The sequence below is a fragment of the Nannospalax galili genome, unplaced genomic scaffold (assembly GCF_000622305.1).
Source record: "Nannospalax galili isolate Female #2095 unplaced genomic scaffold, S.galili_v1.0 scaffold568, whole genome shotgun sequence".
Classification (NCBI taxonomy): Eukaryota; Metazoa; Chordata; class Mammalia; order Rodentia; family Spalacidae; genus Nannospalax; species Nannospalax galili.
Genome location: NW_008359441.1, coordinates 2654577 through 2671647, shown reverse-complemented (window position 1 = coordinate 2671647; position 17071 = coordinate 2654577). Strand labels below are relative to the sequence as shown.

At 44.0% G+C, this 17071-nt stretch overlaps 1 protein-coding gene across 8 annotated transcripts in view; it reads left to right on the top strand.

The window, feature by feature from the left end:
- The window catches only part of Zfp1 (ZFP1 zinc finger protein), a 52539-nt gene extending 39520 nt beyond the window's left edge, over positions 1-13019 (top strand). For 6 of the 8 annotated variants that reach the window (XM_008822962.3, XM_029558608.1, XM_029558607.1 and 3 more), the window contains 2 exons: positions 6564-6690; positions 10344-13019. In XM_008822962.3, the coding sequence (XP_008821184.1) occupies positions 6564-6690; positions 10344-11425 (1209 nt within the window). In that variant the 3' untranslated portion in view covers positions 11426-13019. The remainder of the gene's footprint in view (positions 1-6563; positions 6691-10343) is intronic. The other 2 variants (XM_029558610.1, XM_029558609.1) reach the window with 1 other exon arrangement.
- The last annotated feature ends 4052 nt before the right edge of the window (positions 13020-17071 follow it).

The window sequence follows — 17071 nt, the reverse complement described above, 5'->3', positions numbered from 1 at the left end:
TTTTGTCTTTTTGAGACAGGTCTCCCTGTAGCCCCAGCTGGCCTGGAACTCACTATGTAGATCAGGCTGTTGAATTCACAGGGATCTGTCTGCCTCCTGAGTGCTGGGATTAAAGGCATGAGCCCTATGCCTGGCTATTTGTTATTTTTATTTAATGTCTATGAGTGTATTAATTGTATGTACGTAAGTCTACCTGTGTCATGCAGTGTTTAGGTCAGAAGAGGGTGTTGGATCCCCTGGAACTGGAGTTATGCATGGTTGTTAGCCATCGTGTGGGTGCTGGGAATCGAAGCTGGGTCCTCTGCAAGAGCAGTCAGTGCTCTTAACTGCTGAGCCATCTCTCCAACCCCCCTTTTTCTTTCTTAAAGATTTTTAAAAATTTTAATTTATGTCTATGAGGGAGGTATGTACATGTGTGTGCAGGTGCAATGGAGGCCAGAAGAGGGCATTGGATCCCCTGGGGTTGGGAGCCACCTGACATGGGTGTTGGGTACCAAATTTTTGTCCTCTGGAAGACCAGGACTCTTAACTGTGAGTACTGTTAACTGTTAAACCATCTCTCCAGCCTTTGTCCTAATTTTTATTATTCAGTAGCATAGCTTTTTTTTTTTTTTTTAATTCTTTTTGAGACAGGGTCTCCCTGTAGCCCCAGCTGGCCTGAAACTCAATATGTAGACCAGGCTGACCTTGAACTCATGCCTGCCTCTGCCTGTGGAGTGCTGGGATTAAAGGTATGTGCCACCACACCGGGCTCAGCTTTGGGTTTTTTTTTTTTTTTTGAGACAAGGCCCTCCTATGTAGCCCAGGTTGGTCTGGAAACTCACTATGTAGTCCAGGCTTGACTTGAACTCATGATCCTCCTGCTTTAGCTTCCCAAGTACTGGGATTACAAGTGTGTACCACCACAGCTAATACACCCCTTGGAGGTCATTCCTTATTAGAGCATAGAGAGCTGCCTCATTCCTTTAACCTAATTTTTTTTTAACCTTTTTTTTTTTTTTTTTTTTTTTTTTTTTTTTTTGGGATGGGGTCTCCCTTGTAGCCACAGCTGGCCTGGGACTCAGTATGGAGACTAGGCCAGCCTATGGAGGCCAGGCTGGCCTCTATCTCACAGAGATTGCCTGCCCCTGCCTGGTCCTGGGATTAAAGGTGTGCAGTACTATGCCTAACTTTTAAAAAAATGTTTTTTGGAGAGAGAGTTCAGCAGTAAAGAGCACTGGCTGCTCTTGAAGAGAACCCATGTTTAGTTCCCAGCGCCCACATGGTGGCTAAAAACCATAACTAGTTCCTGGGGACCTGATGCCCTCTTCTGACCTCTGTGAGCACTTACATATAATGGGTGCACTTACATATAATGCAGGCAAAATAAATTAAAAAAAAAATTTTCCCAGGTGTTGTGGCACACACCTTTAATCCCAGAACGCTAGAGGCAAAAGTAGATCTTTGTAGATTCAAGGCCAGCTTTAATTTTTGTGTGTGTGTCCGTATGCTACAGCACAAATACTTGGTTAGAGGACAGCTTATGGGAGTTGGTTCTTTGCTTTCCACCATGGTGATTGAACTGAAGCGTCAGGCTTGGCGACAGATGCCTTTATACACTGAGCCATATTGCCAGCCTTCCTCCCCCCTTAGGCTGTATGTTAAGACTATATACATAACAAATGCATATAAATAAAGGACTGGGGCTATAGCTCAGTAGTTGGTAGAGTGCTTGCCTTGCATGTTTGAGGCCCTAGGTTTGATCCCTAGTATGCCCCCCCCCCGTGCAAAAAAAATAAAACCCCCAAAAACAAAACCCTTGCTTAAAGTGGGTGTTATGTACACACCTGGATTAAGATATTGACCTGTTATTTATGATGCATTCTCCAAACTCTGCTGGTAGGTTAAAATATTACAAAACTTTTAAAAATATTTTATTATTTTTACATGTATTGCCTGCATGTAAGTAAGTTCACCCTCTGAGCTGTTTTGCCAGTTCTTTGGCTTCAAATTATGACTGATTACTAGTGTTCAGGAGAGAACATGCACTGTGGGGGCACTGTAAAATGGTGCAGTCTTCCTGGGCAGCAGAGAATGGCAATATTTATCGAGCAGAGCTAGCAACAGGTTGAAGCTGTGTCTAGAAATTTTGCTGGAAGGTGAGCCATGCAAAATCTCTGGGTCATAGTCTAGTTGTAGCTTTCCTGATGTTCACAGAGACCTGGTCTGGGGAAGTCATCGGAAAGGGCATAAGAAACATGAAGAGGCAGTTCTCCACATAGTCTGTCCCTCTGATGGGGTCACAGTGTGCACCCAGTGTTGAATGTCTGGCAGGACTGTGTTAGAGGGAGTGGGATGTTCAACCACCGGCTCGCAGCAGTCGACTAAAGCAGATCACTTTGTAAGACAGAGTGAGTGTTCTCATCTGATCCAGAGCAGTCTGGTGTGAAAGGGAGATGTCATCAGCACATGCTCAAAACAAACCAGAATAAGTGCAGAAGAGAATCAGCTAAGCCTGCCTGGGCTAATGAAAGGGTGGCAGAGGCAGCAGGTATCTTGATAGCCTTCAAATGCCTCTTCAAAGGGCCCTGTTCCAGTCTATACTAGAAGCAGCTTGTGTCCTTAGGGGATTCCTGCTATCCTGCACATCTTCCTGGGACCTTCCTTTAGCTCTCTTGTATCTTTGTCCTTCCTGTGTCCTTTTGGGATGATTATATTAACATTCTTCAGTGGCTTATTGAGAAAGGGTGTGAGAAATACTTTTTGGAAAAACTACTATTTCTGAAAAGTCTATTTTGATAGCTTTGCACCAATATAGATGCACCCCTTTCCTGGCTGTAGTTGTCAGTCTTTGCTTGATGCAGTTTCGAGCTGTTACTAATTACATATATGTTTATTGACTGTATACGCATTTAAGTTCTAATTTTAAAATAATCTGGGGAGTGGGGGGGATCATATCTATGGTACGTGTGTGGAGGTCAGAGGACAACTTGGAGGAGTGGATTCTCTCCTTCTACCATGTGGGGCCTGGGGAAGGAGCTCTGGTCATCTGGCTTGGTGGCAGCCCTTTGCCTGCTGAGCTATCTGGCTGGCCTGATTTTTGAGTCACTTGACTCTGCTGGAATGCCAGATTATATTCTCATCCCTCCAGTGGTTTGTCTGATCCTGAATTTGTGGCAGTTTTCCTGCTTTTGCCTCCCAAGTGCTGGGATTAACAGGTGTATACTACTATGCCTAGCCTTAAATGTATATTTTATAGATTTACTTATGGGGGCTGGAGAGATGGCTCAGCAGTTAACACTTGCTGTTCTTCCAGAGGACCCAGGTTCAATTCCCAATATGTTGGGTTCCGACATGCGGGGAGGGGGAAAGAGAGATCCTCGGAGCCATCCGATAATCCGTTTCTCCCCTCGGGGCTGAGCGGGATGGTGAGTGCGCGGCTCAAAAGGAACACACAGAGTCAGAGTAGGAACACGCTTTATTGCAGCAGGCACAGGTATTTAAAGGCAAAGTCTCACGGCGGGAAGTTTGAGCCGTGAGTGACAGTTGCTTCTGGTGTCGCGGACCTATGGGCTGAGGGGCCACTCCCTCTGTACGCCAGGAATGAGGCAGGGCCAGGTGGAGCCAATCCTATGTCTGGGATGAGTTTCCCCATCCCTCCCCCTTGACCTGTGCCGGGCGCTATCTTGGCAAGAATTGAAAGTGACCGAACAGGTGGGCCGACTCTAGGTCAGGCTGTGGAAGTGCTCCGGAACTCATAGGCCCAGGGTGTGGCTGCACTCAGACAGTCCCGACACCAATACCCATATGATGGCTAACAGCCATCTGTACCTCCAGTTCCTGGGGATCTGGCATCCTCTTCTGGCTGCTAGGCATTGCACACACATGGTGCACTTACATGCAAGACACTCACATTTTTTTTTAAAAGGTGTATTTATGAGGACTTGCCCACAGAGGCTATGAGAGGATGTCAGATTCCCTAGAGTTTGAGTTACAGATGGTTGTGAACCACCTGGTATGGGTGCTGGGAACTGAACTCGGGTCCCCTTAATTGCTAAGCCATCTTTCCAGACTCTTTAAATGTATATTATTTTTTGGTCTTTTTGAGACAGGGTCTCCCAGTAGCCCCAGCTGGCCTGGAACTCACTATATAGACTAGACTGGCTTTGAACTCAGATTCACTTGCCTCTGCCACCCAAGTGCTGGGACTTTAAAGGCGTGTACCATGACACCCGGCTAATAGTGATAATTCTTAACACATGATAATATATATATCACTGTAGATCAAGGGCTCTCAAACTATGACCTATTATTCAGGTGGCTTGATGCCTTCTTTGTGGATGGTCCACAAGCCAAGACTGGTTTTCACTTTTTTTTTTAATGCATATGCGTGTATTGCCTGCATGTAGGTAAGTGCACCCATGTCGTGCAGTGCCCATGGAGGACAGAAGAGGCTGTTGAATCCCCTGTAACTGAAGTTAGGGACAGTTGTTAGCTGCCATGTGGGTGCTGGGATTCAAACCTGGGTCTTCTGCAAGAACAGTCAGTGTTCTTAACCACTGAGCCCTGTCTCCAGCCCCTGGTTTTCACATTTTTAAATGGTTCTAAGAAAATTGAAAAAATATTTTGTGAGCTGGATGTAGTGGTACATATCTTTAATCCTAGCACTTAAGGCAGAGGTAGGCGGATCTCTGTGAGTTCGAGGCCAGCCTGGTCTACGTTGCAGGCCAGCTGGGGCTACAGGAACCCTGTTTCAAGAAGACAAAAAAAAAAAAAAATGTGCTTTGAAAATTACATGAAATTCAAATTTTGGTGTCCATAAACCAAGTTCTATTGGAGCACACTCAGGCCATTTGTTTATGAATCATCTATGCCCACTTCAGTTGTATGAGGGCGGAGTTGATTAGTTTCAGGAGAGACTACATATAGCTTATAAAATCTAAAATATTTACTACTCAGCCCTTTTTGGGAAGTTTGCCAGTTCATTTCAGAAATAGTCTCAGCACTTCAAAGTTTCCATGGTTTCTTTTGAAAAGTATTTTGTCAGTTTTATTGTTGTGCCTTTGAAGACACTCCCTCTTAATGTGGGACTTTTGCTATTTATTCTACTTAGGGCTAGTGGAGTTTTTTGAGACAGGGTTTCCCTGTAGCCCCAGTTGGTGTGGAATTCCTATGTAGACTAGTCTGGCCTCCATCTCAGAGATACGCCTGCCTCTGCCTCCCAAGTGCTGGGATTTTAAGGCATATGCCACCATGCCCAGCACTAGTGCAGGTTTTTTGATCTGTGGTCTGATGTGAACCATTTGGAGGTATTCAGATTTATTATCTCTTCAGACCATGTTTTTACTCCATTTTCCCATTCAGGCGTCCATCTGAGACTTAGATCTTTTAACTTGTCCTGTGTAGTGTTTGTTCCTTCTGTGTTTAGTCTGGATATTCTTTTTTAATTTTATTTTTTGTTTTTATGTCTGTTTTGTCTGCATATATGTGAGTGCACCATGTGCATGCAGTGCCCTCAGAGGTCAGAAGAGGGTGTCAGATCCCCTGGAACTAGAGTTGCAGGCAATTGTTAGCCACCATATGGGTACTGGAAATTGGTTCTGGATCCTCTGAAGAACAGCAAGTCTTCTTAACCACTGAGCAATCTCTCCAGCCCCATAGTCTGGATATTCTTTACTGACATATCTTCCAGTTTACAAATCTTTAGATGTGTAATTGACTTTTACGTCAAACTACATAAAGATGTCTTCTCTACCACTTCTGTCGCTTGGAAAGGTAGAGGGCTCTGTAGTTGTATGTGATAATTTATCATTGGAAAATCCAGCTTCTGCATTTCAATGTTCAAAGCTTCAATTCTCTAATTTTTAAAAAATATTTTATATGTATGAGTGTTATGCCTACATGTGTATAAGTGCACCCATGTGCAATGCCAATGGAGGTCAGAAGAGGGTGTCAGTGAAATTACAGATGGTTGTTAGCTGCCATGTGGGTCCTGGGAATCAAGTTCGGGTCCTCTGTAAGAGCAGCCAGTGCTCTTAACCACTGAGCCATCTCTCCAGCCTCCCCCCCTAATTTTTTTTTTTTCTGGTCTTTTTAAGACAGGGTCCCCCTGTAGCCTGAGCTGTCCTGGAACTCACTACGTAGACCAGGCTGGCCTTGAACTCACAGAGCTCTGCCTGCCTTTGCCTCCCAAGTGCTGGGGCTATAGGCGTGCACCACCATGCCCAGCTAGCCCCCTAATATTTATTAGCACAAAAATGATGCCTGTATGAGCATCATCACTGTACTGGTAACAACAGACTGAACATTTATGTCTGTGCAGTTTTCTTTATATACATACATGTGTGCACACATGCACACAATGAACAGAAAACATTTTATTAATTTTAGATACCCATTAAATAGGACAGATACAGGAATCAATAAATGTCTTAATATTTTTAGAGCTGTGACAAGACAGTGAACAAGATGCTGTTCTATGTAAACTATCATGGTGCATCACTAACATGGCAAGAGTAAGTGTCCATATCTTTGCTGAATCACCCAAAGCTAATCATTTTAGAATGAAAAATGTATCATTTCAGGGATCGGTTTCATTCACGGATGTAACTGTGGACTTCACCCAGGAGGAGTGGGAGCAGCTGGACCCCTCTCAGAGAATTCTATACATGGATGTAATGCTGGAGAATTACAGCAACCTGCTTTCTGTGGGTAAGGACAGATTTAGAATTAGCATTTATGTCCTTTCTCAGTTGCCAAAAATTAGGGTTCCTGAATTACTAAGTGGTGGTATCCATGCTGACATTGAGTACAGCCTCCAAGTTCTCTCTCTTTATTTTCAAGGTTCCTGGTGTCCAAATAGTTAGGAGCTGCGTTCTGTCAGGAAACTCTCTAGTATTATCAAGCTGATTTTTGAGGGGGAATGACAAGAGTTGCAGTTGTAGGTAGAACGGCTACTTCAGACCTCTAGGGAGACACAAGAAGGTGAAAAGCCAGAAGTGATTTTGAACAGTTTGAGCACCTTTGAGATTTGCAAGGGTTCATATATCCTGGCCTGGCCTTGAACCCCACTTGTAGCTGAAGATGACCTTGAACTTCAGGTCCTTCTGCCTCCATCTCTCTAGTGCTGGGATTATAGGCATGCAGTGCCACTTCTGATTTTATGTGCTTCGGATTGAACCCAGGGCTTTTCTTGTATGAGGGGTAAGCACTGTGTCAACTAAGCTCATTCCCAGCCCCTTTGAGATCTTAAGAATCTATTTTTCATATCCTAAAACCTTTAGAGATGACTGAGAACTGATGGCCGTCCCTCTGATCCAGTCATACCTCCCAGTACACAGCTGTCTGTGCTTATAGATACTTGCTCACACATGTTCATACTTGGTATTATGCTTATTCTCAATTTGCCAGAATGGTGACTTACGTATTTTAGCACATGAGGCTTTTTGATACAAGAGTGACATTGCTGTCATAAAACAGTAACAGGATTACAAGGAGTAGCTTAATACATAAGATAAAAGCAAAGGTTATTAAAAAGTCTAGGCCAGGGACTGGAGAGATGGTTCAGTGATTAAGAACACTGACTGCTCTTGTGGAGGACCCAGGTTCAATTCCCAGCACCCACTTGGCAGCTAACAACCATCCTAACTCTAGTTCCAGGGGAATCTAACACTCTTCTGATCTCTGCGGATATTGCAAGGCACAGGCGCACTTACATCATGCGGGCAATAAACTCATACACATAAAATAAATAGGTGTGGTGGTGCATGCCTTTAATCCCAGCACTCTGGAGGCAGAGGCAGGTGGATCTCTGTGAGTTCAAGATAGGGTGATGTGGCCCTGTAGATTAGTGCAGGTGAAGTAGGGGTACAGTAAAAGGAGAAGCAGAAAATTATGAAGACATCATCACTCTCCAACAACCACAGTGTCCAAAGCAGTGAACTCAGCAGGAGTAGGCGGCTGTGTTGAAGGACCTGACTTTAGAGCTCCAACAGTGCCATCCATTTGCAAAACAGTCTTCAGAGACTTGGAGCATTGCAGTGTGATGGTCTCTGCAAGCCTGTGCTTCTGAGCCCAATGACCTGAATTCAGTCCCTGGGACCCACATGATGGAGGGTGAGAACCAGCTCCCACAGATTGGCCGTTGATCACCACTGAACATGCCATGGCATGCACATAAAATAAATAGTAATAAAAAGAAATGTTGCCGGGCATGGTGTGGTGCACACCTTTAATCCCAGCACTCGGGAGGCAGAGGCAGGTGGATCTCTATGAGTTCAGGGCCAGCCTGGACTACCTAGTGAGTTCCAGGACAGCTGGGGCTACAGGGAGACCCTGTCTCAAAATGACCAAAAAAAAAAAAGAAAAAAAAAAAGAAATGTTAAAGTTATTTTGGGGGCTAGGGAGATGGCACACACAGATCCCCAGAACACATAAATGCTGATTGGCCATGGCAGCATGCCTGTAATTTTAGCCTTGGAAGGCTGAAACAGAGCAAGCTGGCTAGTAGACTAGCTGTTATCTGTGAGCTCTAGGTTTGATCGAAAGACTTTGCCTTGATGAATAAGATGGAGGAACTATTGAGGATGATTCCTGATATGAACCCCAGTGCTCCTCATGAACACACACACACAAACACAAACATATATACATACACATGCACACCACACACATGAAAATGGGCTGACAAGATGACTCAGTCGATAAAACCCTTGCCATACAAGCCTCACAGTCCATGTGAAAATGGAAGGAGAGAACTGACTCTGCACAGGTACCCTCTGCACCCTCCCACATAGTTTTTGAGTCCAAGTCTCACTGTGTAGCCCTGGGTGGCTGGAACTCACTGTGTATTCTGGCTCACCTTGAACTCCTAGAAATCCACCTGCCTCTGCTTTCCAAGTGCTGGGATGTGTGCCACCATGCCAGGCCAGTAATAGATTTTTAAAGTTATTTTGGTGTAAGAGGTGTAGCTCAGTTGATAGACTGCTTGCTTAGCATATACAAAGCCCTGGATTTGATCCACGGCACCTCATAAAAAGTAGCCAGGTGTGGTGGTACACACCTTTAATCCCAGCACTTGGGAGGCAGAGACAGGCGAATCTCTGTGAGTTCAGGGCCATCCTGGTCCACATAATGAGTTCCAGGACAGCTGGGGCTACAGGGAGACCCCCGTCTCAAAAAGACAAAAAAAAAAGAAAAAAAAAAATCCACCAACCCAGCATGGGGCTGGACAAATGGTTAAGAGCATTGGCTGCTCTTACAGAGACCCATGTTCAGTTCCCAGCACCCATATGGTGGCTAACATTTCCAGGGTATCCGAAACCCTCTTTTGGCCTCGTGGGCATTGCACAACACAAGTGCACTTATATACATTCATGTAAAGCACTCATACACAAAAATAAAGGAATGTTATTTTAAAAAACTGAGCATGCTAGTACACACTTATAATACTAGCATTTGGAATGTGGAGGCAAGAGAATGGGGAGTTCAGGGTCATCCTCTACTATATAGTAAATTTGAGGCCAGCCTGGGATACATGAGACCTTGTCTCAAGGAAATATTTGGGGGCCAGGTGTGGTGACACATGCTTGTGATCACAATACTTTTGGGGCAAAAGCAAGATGATTGCTGTAAGTTTTAGGCCAGCTTAGTCTACACAGTGAGACCCTGGCTCAGAAAAAAAAATTAGAAATTCATATAGATGAACAGAGTAGAAAACAGGAAAGAGATGAGAAGCAGGTAGGCCAGTGCTGGTGCTCACAGTAGCCTAGAATCAGCACATCACTTGCCTCAGTTCACCTAGGTTTGTCCATGTAGCATCTTCACTGGCTTACCTTCTTGGTCTCTAACTGTCCGTTGTCCTTGAGGATACTTTGAAGTCTTCGTTCCTGGAATGGCCATCCTTCCCATGTCATCATGATGACTTTTGTTGTTGCTTGGGGCCAAGGGTAGGGGCTATTGAGACAAGCTGTCTTTAGCCCAGACTGGTCTTGAATGCATGCCAGTCTTTCTGCCTTGGCTTCCTGAGTGTTGGGATTACAAGCATGAGCCACATCATCCAGTTTTGACATTTGCTTTGATTTTACTGTTCCTACACACTTTAGGGTCATTTGTCATCTGGCAATGCTATTGTGTCACAGTCGTGCCACCCCTGCCCCTTTTTTTTTTGCCACAAGATTTTTAATATTTCTATGTTTTCCTTTCAAGGTTTAAGAGATGAGAAAATTTTGCATTGGGAATTTTAATGCTGGGGGACTGGGTCCCAAACTAAAGAGTCAACTCTATGATATGAACATTTGTGGGGACTTCACATTCTGTAACAGAGGAAGGACTGACAAAGTACATTTCATTGTGTTCTATCCTAGAAGTCTGGAAGGCTGATGACCAGATGGAGAGGGACCATAAAGACCCTGATGAGCAGACGAGGCAGTTCGTAATTCTTAAGAACCAGTCAGCAATTGAAGAAAGAGGCAATCTCTTTGGAAGAACATTAAATCTGAACACAGACTTTGTGTCATTAACACAAGTTCCCTATAAATATGATTTATATGAAAAAACTTTGAAATGTAATTCAGACTTGCTTAATAGTAATAGAAGATGTGTAAGAAAAAAAGGCGGTGAATGTGGTGGATTTGGAAAACCACTTTTGCATCTGAAGCAAGAGAAAGCCCATCCTGGAGTAGAGTACTCTGAATATAGTGAAAATGGAAAAGCCATCAGCCACAAAGAAGTCATTTTTAATCATCAGAAAATTAAGAACTTGGTTCAGCCTTTTATTTGTAATTACTGTGACAAAGCCTTCTCCTTTAAGTCACTTCTCATTAGTCATAAGAGGATACATACTGGAGAAAAACCCTACGAATGTAATGTTTGTAAGAAAACCTTCTCCCACAAGGCAAACCTTATCAAACACCAGAGAATCCATACTGGGGAGAAGCCCTTTGAGTGTCCCGAGTGTGGAAAGGCATTTACTCACCAGTCAAACCTCATCGTACACCAGAGAGCACACATGGAGAAGAAGCCCTATGAGTGTAGCGAGTGTGGCAAGACATTTGCTCAGAAGTTTGAACTCACCACACACCAGAGAATTCATACGGGAGAGCGACCCTATGAGTGTAACGAATGTGCAAAAACCTTCTTCAAAAAATCGAACCTCATCATACATCAGAAAATTCACACAGGGGAGAAACGCTATGAGTGCAGTGAGTGTGGAAAGTCTTTTATCCAGAACTCGCAGCTCATCATCCACATGAGAACTCACACAGGAGAGAAACCCTATGAGTGTACTGAATGTGGCAAAACCTTCAGCCAGAGATCAACTCTTAGGTTGCACCTGAGAATCCACACAGGGGAGAAACCCTACGAGTGTTCTGAATGTGGAAAGGCCTTCAGCCGGAAGTCCCGACTCAGTGTCCACCAGAGGGTTCACATAGGGAATAGATCCTGAAGCTGCAGCAAGGTTGCACTGTGGAAAACATTTTCACCAGAATCCTTCCAGTGGGGGACCAACCTTCATGAAGGCACTGAAGGAACATGGCAGTTCACGTGCAGATACAGTCTAACTCAAAAGTTTAAGAAAATGAGGCTCCCATGCGAACATTATACTGCGATTTAATCTTCAGCTAAAAAACACAGAATGCATCCAGTGTAAATACACTCACCTGCAATATTTTAGTAGCTGTCTTGCTTTGTTTTTGTGCTGCTGGGGATCAAACCCAGGGCCTTGTTTGTGCTGGACAAATGCTTTACCATTGATCTACACCACAACCCAATGAGCTTTTTCAAGTCCTGAGTAAATCAACTATTCCAGGAAATACAAACTATATGTGGACAGTGCCCTAGGTATTTATATATAAGAATGTGCCACAGAACACAAATTGTTTAAAATCTGAATATGAATTTAATAGTCACTAGGAATTTGAAATTCTTCTGCGTGCAAACGTTTCCCATACTAAACATTACACATGTGTTTCAGTACCTTTCCAACCCAGTAAGCTTTCCAAGTGAAATACGTGACCGATTTTAAAGTAGCATGTAGCCCGTTTTTCCTACTGCTTGCTGCCATATGTCAGCTGGAGTGACCATTGTTGAACAGCCTCTTCACTAAAGAGGAGAAGATATTGTTGGAGTCTTAACCTGCTTCTAGGTTTGAAGATTTTCTAAAACATTTATATAAACATGCGAGGTCTGAGATGATGAAGATGAAGTGAGTGAAAGGCAAATTGTGCTCTAGGACTCTCGGCACTGTATATATGTGGTTAAACTACAGAGTAAGATTGTCAGTGCAGAGTACCCTCAGCCGTGCTTTTTTTTCTTTTTAACCTGTGAGGGGTTTACATACAAATGCATGTCTATTTCCAAAATACTGTATAGGCCAGAAAACTATTTTTGTATGTTTTCATTTCCTCGTAATGCTTTATGAATTTTTCTGCAAAACTTGGGTAGGGTGAATTGCGTAGTCACAAATGTTACATTTCAGAGACGTCAGAAAAACACAACTGTTGAGAGTCACTGTTCATTGGTTTTTATAGTTTCCTTGTGTATAATTCGCTTTAGAAATGAATTGTTGCTGTATTCTGTCATTTAAAGGTAGTATCTCTACTTAAATTTCACTCTTGTCAACGTTCCCCTTTGGAACCTGACTTAGCTGTTACCTTTTCTTTCAGTGGTCTCTACATATGTTGGTGACTAACCCTTAAAAACTACCTTTTTCCATAACTGAAAGATTGGCATTTTAGGCTTGATTTCAAATTCGCAAATTCAGATTTTTTTTCATCATGCATTAGAATTACAGATGACAACCACAACTGGATTTTTATTTTTGAAGATTATTGATTCTATCTTTTAGCATTGAGAAAATACACTTACACACACATGTAACTGCGGGTTTAGTGGTACACTCCTCTAATCTTAGCCCGCTGGAGGCAGAGGCAGGTGGATCTCTGAGATCGAGGCCAGCCTGGTCCACATAGTGAGTGCCAGGTGGGCTGAGACTAGGGAGACCCTGTCAGAAAACAAGCCCCCATACATACATACATACACACACACACACACACACACACACACACACACCCACACACACACACACACACACACCCACACACACACACACACACACACCCACACACACACACACACACACACCCACACACACACACACACACACACCCACACACACACACACACACACACACACACACACACACACACACCATCTCTCTTCAAACCAGGAATTTTGTTTCTAGAAATCTTTAAAAAACTTGCCAGTACTTAAGATGTTATGTTTATCAATGTGTAGTACAGTTTTAGTAAGTACCACAAAAAAATAATTATCAAAGGAATGCTTGAATAAGTTATAGTAAAAATATGCCCTGGCTAAGAGATTTTTTTCATTGAAAAGTGTATAGGAGCAGTCTTTCAGGTCAGATGAGAAAGTATGAGAATATAACAATTTTTATAAAATAAAGATCTAGAGACCTTACATCTGTGTATACTTGTGTCTGTCTCTGCTTGCCCAGCCCAGCTTTTTCCAGGGGTGCTGGGGATCAAACTTGGGTCCTCATGCTTGCCTGGCAAACACTTAACTGAGCAATCTCCATAGCTCCAGCATATTTTCTTTATGAAATCCTTTTTCTGTTTGTTTTGGGCTGATAAATACTTTCACCCCACACCTTTGGCTTGTCACTCCTGATATGCCATTTTGGTGGTACGGACAGGAACCCTCTCCTTGCCTCCCTTGGCCTCTCCACTCTGGTGCTTGTGGCAGGCAAGTGACAGGCCTGTGGCTAGGGCTGATCTCCAGTGAGACCAGAAGTCTTTCAGGCTGTGAGCCAGATGGCCACTGTGTGTCAGGGTGCACACTAAGACCTGCCTTTCAGCCCCTTGTAGAAAGCCTGAGTTTATTACCGAAGGACACTGGCCAAGGCTACACTTCAGTGGTACATGAAGGCAACAGGGAAAGGAGGGTGGCCTGCTCTGTTTGTGGGTTAGGTGGGGTTAGGGACTACTTTTCTTCCTTCTGGGAACTCTTTCACTCTAAGCATGTGATGCAGTTGTCCACAGAGCTCACTAGGCAGATCTGCATATGTTGTAAGGATTTTCTTCCCTCTTTTTCCCCATTCTAGCATTTTCTGCCATTCTCCAGAGCAGGAGAGAACAGTGTCGTGGCTGATGGTATGTATATATACTGTTCCCATCCTGGCTAGACCTAAGAGACCTACAGGTAACTAGGCTTTCATGTTCCCCAGGATGGTGAGTTTCCCCTTCATTAAACTGATTCTTGGCCAGTTCTGTTGATAACGTTTTCCCTTCTAGTTGGGGCCAGCATGGCTAACTGGATAGGTTTGACTCTGGAGTGAACGAGCTTCATATCAACAAGTTGGGAGGGTTTCTGTTCTTCAGGCCCACCTCAGCTTAGAGCATGCCTCAGTCAAGTCAGTGTGGTGAGATGGGGTCTCACCCCAAGGGAGGTCCACTGCCCTTGAGAGATGCCTTCTGGGTGAATATTGCACCTCTGATAGGATTCACCTGGGGGGGGGTGTCTCACGCCTCCTAGTCAATCTGACTCATCCCTGGGTTGTATTCTCAAAAATTAGTGTAAATTTGACCCTCAGACTCTGAAAAAAGAAAACTTAGTTTCCTAACAAAATTGGGTCCTTGTACCCATTCCCAGATGAAGAGCTCTGGCTGCCTCCTGGCACACCAAGTTATAACTGCATCCTACAGTTAGAACTCTTGTCATTTATGAAAGGACCCAGATCTTCTTTATCCATGCCTTCGTGCCTTGTCATGGGACCTCTCAGCTGTGTTACATGTGTCTGATTAGGTTTCATACTAGCCCACCCTCCCTAAACTCAGCCCCAGGTGACATCTTTGAGGACCATTTTTGCTACACTCAAGTACCTGTTCAACCTCTGGCTTCTCTGCCACCAACCAACCTTCCACCTAACAACTGTGCTCCCATTCTCCCTCCTTTTCCTCCCCCTCCACCTGCAGAACTTTCTCCAACTTCTCCTTCCTTGGATACACACTCTGCCTTACATACTGAAAACTCAAGGAACAATTAATAGCTACCCCCCCATGACTTGTCCCAAATATAGTCTAAACTAGGGTCATCTAGCCAAGCTCCCTCCACTTTAATTCAAAGGCTCCACTGTGGCTTTTGACCTAACCTGGCAAGACAATAACTTGGTGCACACATGAGGAAAAGTCTGTTAGGTGGTCTTAAGTTCATGCCTGGGCTGAGGAGTTTATGCTGGTAACCCAGTTACAGCCATACCATTGCTGTGCCTGATACAGAGCCCCACTGATCATATCAGGCCACTGGTATAGGGAACAATGGGGGAATGACTTGTTGGAACTCTTATCTGCTTATTAGAGATGATAACTATAACAAGTTGCAGAGGTTAAGGAGCTTCCAGGAGCTATACACTATATCTGGGCTAGCTAAAAACCAGGCCCAGGTATACAAATGCATCCTAAGATAGGAAGAGAAGCTATCCCAGCCATACATTTTAGAAGCCAAACATCTCCAAATATTGTCCTTGTTTTTTTGTTTTTCATTTTTCTTTTTGAGACAGAGCCTCCCCACAGTCCTAGCTGTCCTGAAATTCACTATGTAGACTAGGCTGATCTCCATCTCAGTGAGTTGCTGGGATTAAAGTCATGCACCACCACACCTGCACAACTCCAAATATTAGACAAAAGCTTCAAAAATAGGCCAAGAACCCCATGCTCCTTTTTCCACTTAACATTTTTTAAATTTTATGTATATGAGTGTTTTGATTACATATATGTAAGTGTACCTGTGCATGTAATGCCCACAGAGTCCAGAAAAGAACATGGGATCCCCTGGAACTGAAGTTACAGACAGTTGTTAGGCACCATGTGGGTGCTGGGAACTAAACCCAGAACTCCTTCAAGAGCAGCCAGTGCTCTTAACCACTGAGCCATCTCTCCAGCTCCCTTCTCCACTTTTTTTTTTTTTTTTTTGGTCTTTTGAGACAGGGTCTCCCTGTAGCCCCAGCAGGCCTGCAACTCACTATGTAGACCAGGCTGGCCTCAAACTCACAGAGGTCTGCCTGCTTCTGCCTTCTGAGTGCTGGGAATAAAGGCATGTGCCACCATGCTGAGCTTATTTTGGCATTTCTGACACCAGGTTCTCCTGTAATGGCCTGGAGCTGTCTAGGGCCTCAAGGACTATATACTCTCTTCTGTAAACTCGTATTTCACTCAGTATGTCCCCCCAAAAGTCTGAATAGCTCCATTCCTGGACACTCCTGTCACACTTTTCTTGAAGTCCCAATATTCTTTAAAGCCTGAAGAAAAAGGTATATAGCCTCTCATGGATAGATTTCTGCCTTCAGGGCTGTTTTGTATATCTATCTTGACAGTAAAAAAAAAATCAAGTGTGGGGAATAGAGAGATGGCTCAGCAGTTAAGAGCACTGAATGCTCTTGCAGAGGACTCCTTTTCACTTCCCAAAAACCACATGGCAGCTAACAACCTTCCCTAACTCCAGTTCCAAGGGATTCCACACCCTCTTATGACCTCTGTGGCATTGCACAAAATACTCATACACATAAAAAAATTCAAGTGGATCCTACATAGAATGGTCCAAAACCTGAGGGCCATAAATGAAGCTGGGGTCCTAATCCACCCCATAATTCCCAAACTTTTTTTTTTTTTTGTCTTTGAGAAAGGGTCTCCATGTAGTGGGGCTGGCCTGGAACTCACTATTTAGACCAGGCTGGCCTTGAACTGACAGAGAGCCACCTGCCTTTGCCTCCCGAATACTGGATTAAAGATGTGCACCACTATGCCTGGCATAATTTTATATCTTCTTAAGGATGCTTTTTGTTGTTAGGGTTCCAAATAGCAGCAGTTTCCCCCCTCCCCAACAGGGACCTCACCTTGAGCTTTGGAGTCAAGGGAAACAAACTCTGCTGAGGAGCAGCCTGCCTCTCCTCTGATCTCCAAAGATAAGCAGATTTTACCTGTTAACCAGAGATTTTAGAAGCTGTTTATCACAACAAGCTTTTAAGAGAGAAAAAGTAAACACTTCCAGACCCTAATCCCACCTGGCAGACTGAAC